Source organism: Cyprinodon variegatus, unplaced genomic scaffold (assembly GCF_000732505.1).
Source record: "Cyprinodon variegatus isolate N-32 unplaced genomic scaffold, C_variegatus-1.0 Scaffold1481, whole genome shotgun sequence".
NCBI classification, from domain to species: Eukaryota; Metazoa; Chordata; class Actinopteri; order Cyprinodontiformes; family Cyprinodontidae; genus Cyprinodon; species Cyprinodon variegatus.
This window is the reverse complement of record NW_015151934.1, coordinates 81,802-87,630: the sequence shown is the minus strand read 5'-3', so window position 1 is coordinate 87,630 and position 5,829 is coordinate 81,802. Positions and strand designations below refer to the sequence as shown.

Genomic DNA, 5,829 nt, shown 5'->3' with positions numbered 1-5,829 from the left:
TGTCCTGGGTTACACCAGCGTTTGTTGACATACATGATGAGTCCCCCACCTTTGCTTTTTCCGCTTGCTTTAGTGTCTCTGTCAGCTCTCACAGCAGTGAATCCCGGCAGGTCCACGTTAGCATCCGGTACGAGGTGGTTTAGCCATGTCTCCGTAAAGATGAACACGCTGCTCTCCCGGTAGATCCGCTGGTTGTTCAGCGCGGACAACTCGTCGATCTTGTTCGGCAGCGAGTTCACATTCCCCATGATCACGGAGGGAATCGATGGCTTGGAGCACCTCCGATTCTCCGCTAGCTCCGCCTTTAGCTTAGCCTCAGCCTTGCAGCCCCTGGGTCTCCTCCTCAGCTCCCCGGGGATGGGATGTCGTATTCCGGCTCGTTGCATTGTACGCAGTGCCAGCAGTTCCTCTCTCGAATAAGTGAGAAAAGTGGCTTTTTGTTGCATTTTAAGTTCGAAATATCCACAGGATAAATGTAAAGTGCACAGTACTCTTCACAAGAAGAATAAAACAGTAGAAGAAAAAGGGGTTAAATAGGTTTAAAAGGTTAAAAAAAGTTTAAGAACTGGAGAGCTACTGGAGAGCCAGCCGTCTCCCACAGCGCCATCAACGTTTTTTGGGTCTGGGTCTCAGGGGGGTTCTGCTGGGTCTCAGGGGGGTTCTGCTGGGTCTCAGAGGGGTTCTGCTGGGTCTCAGGGGGGTTCTGCTGGGTCTCAGGGGGGTTCTGCTGGGTCTCAGGGGGGTTGCTGGGTCTCAAGGGGGTTCTGCTGGGTCTCAGAGGGGTTCTGCTGGGTCTCAGAGGGGTTGCTGGGTGTCACAGGGGTTCTGGATCTTGTAAGGCTGGTTCTGGATCTTGTAAGGCTGGTTCTGGATCTTGTAAGGCTGGTTCTGGCTCTTGTAAGGCTGGTTCTGGCTCTTGGCTCTAATAGGTAGCAATGAGACGGTGAAACTGGCAGCTATTCATAGCCTTGCTAGCGATCCAGCGGAGTTCATCCCTCTTCGATACGCCGCATGTCAGGCTCAAAAAAGATGGCTGCTTTAGCCGTAGACCTAGAAGATGTAGAAGTGGTGAGTCTGGATGGTTCTGATGCCTCTCCCCTTTCCTCCCAGAACGGTCTGAACGCCCTGCATCTGGCTGCCAAGGAGGGCCATGTGGATCTGGTCCAGGAGCTTCTAGACCGAGGGGCGGCCGTGGATTCCTCCACTAAGGTAACCATCCCTCCTCAGCGGGGCTGCAACCAGAGACGCAGAAGCTTCTGGTTTGCAGCGTAGCCTGGAGATGCTCCAGAGGTCAAAGGTCAGCAGACGCCATGCAGGAGAGGAGTCATTTAAAGTGTCAGGTTTACACCCAGAATGTTCCAGATTAAAACACAGAGGCTCGTTAGTAGTGCTGCCCTGATGCCTTTTCTGGCCTGATGTGTGTTTATATGAAGAACTGCATCCTACCTGGATGTAAAATAATCACCATCATGGCTTCATCAAGCTGCTGCCTTCCTTTCTGAAGCAGGACTACAACAAAGTGAATCCAGTAGAACTTTTTATTGCCTACCTGGAGTGGGTAGAAAGTTCTGGCTCTCAGAATGGTACCAGTGCCCTATTGGTTGGTACTCGCCGATACCGATACCACCATTTTAGGGCTGGATCGGAAAGCCTTGATTTTGATTAGAAAACATGCAAATAGAAATGGATGAACGGGTCCCCCCCTTTGGAATGGGGGTCATTTGGCTTCTTTGTTAGCCTGCAATGCCCCATACCTGTCTATGCCTCTGAAAGGGGGTTGTTAAAGGGAATAGTTGGCCTGGATGAACAGGTGAGGTCTTCTGTTCTCCTGTAAAGGGGATGTGATGATATCACCGTTCGTCTGTGTCAGTTTGCATGTTGTCTCAGCTAAAGTAAGGCTTGGTCGGGCTGCTGTATGGAGCAGGGGTGGGCGATTCCAGTTCCTGAGGGACGGTATACTACAACTTTTAGATCTACCTTTGGTTCAACACACTTGAATCACATAATTAGGTGATTAAGAGAAATCTGGAAGAACTGGCTGCCTTCTGAGGAGGTAACCCACCATTTGATTCAGGAACTGGAACTGCCAAAGCCTGGAACTAAACGCTATTTCTGACATTTTGAATTGAAAAAGCTTCCTGGATGGAAGAAAAATGTCTTCAAACCTGGAAACAAAGCTCAGTGGATTGATTTGAACCTTTTTGGAATGTTCTTCTGATGTTTCCTGTTGATCCAGAAAGGGAACACAGCCCTCCACATTTCCTCCCTTGCTGGTCAGGCTGAGGTGGTGAAGATCTTGACCAAAAGAGGAGCTGACATCAACTCGCAGTCTCAGGTGACGCTGCCTTCCTCTCCGTGTCCTGGATGGATACCTAAGCTGGTGTTTAACCAGCAGCTGCTGTTTCTTCTTTCCAGAATGGATTCACTCCTCTGTACATGGCGGCTCAGGAGAATCACCTGGACGTGGTTCGCTACCTGCTGGAGAACGGAGGCAACCAAAGCATTGCTACAGAGGTGAGTACGCCCAGGTCAGACCGCCAGAGTTCTGACAGCATGTTTATCCGTTTGCTCCTCCACCGTCCCTCTAGGATGGCTTCACCCCGCTGGCCATTGCCCTCCAGCAGGGACACAACCAGGTGGTCTCCATCTTACTGGAGAATGACACCAAAGGGAAAGTCCGCCTGCCCGCCCTGCACATCGCCGCACGCAAAGACGACACCAAGTCGGCCGCGCTGCTCCTTCAGAACGACCACAACGCAGACGTCCAGTCCAAGGTACGGCCGTCCTTCGCCGTGGGCTCGGCATGCGTGGAAGCCCGGTAGCTCCTGTGCCGCTAGCTGTGCAGCAGCGGCGGTGCTTCCTATGAAGCCTCCTGATTGGACGGCAGCTCTAGCTAGCTAACCCGTGACGCGTCGCTATAAAACACACCAAATCAGCATCATCCAACAGCAGGGGCATAAAGTCTGTTTTCCTCCGCAGCCACAGTGATGCTGATGATGTAGCTGGTAGAGACGACCTCTGACCTTTACTGGCTTCTGTTAGATGTTAGTTTGAGGCTATAGAGCTGAGGTGACTTGTTCCCACTATGCTAACTGGATCCTGTCCAGTTTCAACCAAACAGATGTCACGCTGCGCTTCAGCGAATCCTTTTACCTGCTCAGCTTGTCATCAAGGTGTGTCAGTTGGACCGGGTCAGCGCCTGAAACATGGCCGCTGGGGCTTAGGACGGACCTGTCGGCTCTTAGATAATAAAGGTCAGAATTAAAGCGGTTTACATCCTTCCCTTCTTCACACCTTCTTACTGTTGTTGCTAAACACGCACAGACCCAGACTTTGCTGGTCTGACGGAGGGACGCCACAAAGGAGGAAGTTAGTTTGAGAAACATAAACATTCCCAAAGGAAAACCGGATTGTTGCTCCTTCAATGTCGCCACATTTATCAGGAAAATGTATCAGTGGTTTCAGCAGCAGAGTGCGGTTAATCGGGTTCCTGTCCAGGTCAAACCGCCAAACGGTTCGTTTTCATTTTTCTTTCAAATCCATAATAAGACTGGATGGTTTTAACTGGTTTAAACTGGTTTAAACTGGATGGAGCTGAGGATCCCATCTCAACCAACGTCCGTGGTAACGGAGAGCCTGTCCCACCCGATCCCGACCGAGGGGGGAGACGATCCATCCTCTCCGCTCCTAAACTTCAGCCAAGTTTGGTTTCTAAGCGATGCGTTTCCATGGATACTGGCTGCAAATTCCCTCCTCAGCATCCCTGAAATGAGCCCCTGATAGATAGTGGTTAAAAATAATCCTCTTCGCTGACGTTCAGCTCGACAGCTGGAGAAGAATGGAGAGATATTGGCACCTTTTCAGACTCCACCAACATTATCTGGCCTGTTTAGATTAAAGCTGTTAAACTTTGGTCCCATTACTTCAGAGGAAGGTTTATAAGAAATGAATTTTCTTCAGGGGAAATGAGCCAAAGGAAAACTGCCAAACCGCCCGGTTTACCAGTTAGTTTTGTGCCATCATGCAGACGCCATCAGAATCAGTTTGTCATTGTCCACAAACTGAAAAAATATCCAAAATGTTTTTCCCTCACAACAGAGGTATAAACAGTCTGCAGTAATATGAAACATAATAAACTTCTCCCTCCTGTTGTTTAAAAGTTTAAATCTAAAAATCAACTTGAATGTTTTCTAAGGAACAGACTGATTGTTCTGTTAGAATCAGCTCTGATGGCCCCTACTGACCGCTAATAAGGCCTCACACTGGTTAGCATCACATGCATTATTGACAGCAGCTAGCGTAACATAAAGGCTTTAAACTCTCAGGGTAAATAATCTGAACCAAGAACAAGTCCTAACACCAGAAATGAAACGGGACAGCACCCTGAACGACTCCTGCTGCTAATCCACCTCCTTTGCTTTTTTCTGCTCCTCTATAATTCTCTGTTGGTCAGAAAGCTCAGCGATAATCCCAGAGGAGTTCAGATTTACTGCTTCGCTGTAGCCGGTCGGATATAATAGTTTGTTGTTTCTTGGAGGGATGATATGATGAGGAAGGTTTTTCTACAGCGAGTTTAAGCAGCAAAGTGAAAGCAGACCAGAACAGAGCTCTGTGAATGTTTTTTCTCTGCATCCTGAACCAGATCACTCCATCCTGAACCAGATCAGTCCATCCTGAACCAGATCAGTCCATCCTGAACCAGATCAGTCCATCCTGAACCAGATCAGACCATCCTGAACCAGATCAGTCCATCCTGAACCAAATCAGACCATCCTGAACCAGATCAGTCCATCCTGAACCATATTACTCCATCCTGAACCAGATCAGTCCATCCCGAACCATATTAGTCCATCCTGAACCAAATCAGACCATCCTGAACCAGATTAGTCCATCCTAAACCAGATCAGTCCATCCTGAACCAAATAAGACCATCCTGAACCATATTAGTCCATCCTGAACCAAATCAGAGCATCCTGTACCAGATTAGTCCATCCTGAACCAGATCAGTCCATCCTGAACCATATTAGTCCATCCTGAACCAGATCATTCCATCCTGAACCATATTAGTCCATCCTGAACCAGATCAGACCATCCTGAACCAGATTAGTCCATCCTGAACCAGATCAGACCATCCTGAACCAGATTAGTCCATCCTGAACCAGATCAGACCATCCTGAACCAGATCAGACCATCCTGAACCAGATCAGTCCATCCTGAACCAGATCAGTCCATCCTGAACCAGATTAGTCCATCCTGAACCATATTAGTCCATCCTGAGCCAGATTAATCCAGGCAGATCCAGTTCAGTCCATCCTGAACCATATTAATCCAGCCTGAACCAGATCAGTCCATTCTGAACCAGATCAGTCCATCCTGAACCATCTTAGTCCATCCTGAACCAGATTAGTCCATCCTGAACTAGATGAACCATATTAGTCCAGCCTGAACCAGATCAGTCCATTCTGAACCAGATCAGTCCATCCTGAACCATATTAGTCCATCCTGAACCAGATTAGTCCAGGCAGATGCAGTTCAGTCCATCCTGAACCAGATGAACCATATTACTCAGCCTGAACCAGATCAGTCCATCCTAAAACAGATTAGACCAGGCTGAACCAGATTAGTCCAGGCTGATCCAGATCAGTCCAGGCAGATCCAGTTCAGTCCAGGCAGATCCAGTTCAGTCCAATTTAGTCCATCCTGAACCAGATTAGTCCAGGCAGATCCGGTTCAGTCCAGGAAGATCCAGTTCAGTCTAATTTAGTCCAGGCTGATCCAGATTAGTCCATGCTGATCCAGATCAGTCCAGGCTGATCCAGATTAGTCCAT

At 48.7% G+C, this 5,829-nt stretch overlaps 1 protein-coding gene across 24 annotated transcripts in view; it reads left to right on the top strand.

Annotated features, from left to right (window-relative positions):
• The first annotated feature begins 969 nt into the window (after positions 1 to 969).
• The window catches only part of LOC107103578 (ankyrin-2-like), a 73,169-nt gene continuing 68,309 nt past the window's right edge, over positions 970 to 5,829 (top strand). For 14 of the 24 annotated variants that reach the window (XM_015403332.1, XM_015403345.1, XM_015403343.1 and 11 more), the window contains exons 1-4: positions 1,015 to 1,209; positions 2,237 to 2,335; positions 2,416 to 2,514; positions 2,589 to 2,774. In XM_015403332.1, coding sequence (XP_015258818.1) covers positions 1,030 to 1,209; positions 2,237 to 2,335; positions 2,416 to 2,514; positions 2,589 to 2,774 — 564 coding nt within the window. In that variant the 5' untranslated portion in view covers positions 1,015 to 1,029. Of the gene's footprint in view, positions 1,210 to 2,236; positions 2,336 to 2,415; positions 2,515 to 2,588; positions 2,775 to 5,829 lie in introns of all 24 variants that reach the window. The other 10 variants (XM_015403347.1, XM_015403326.1, XM_015403329.1 and 7 more) reach the window with 5 other exon arrangements.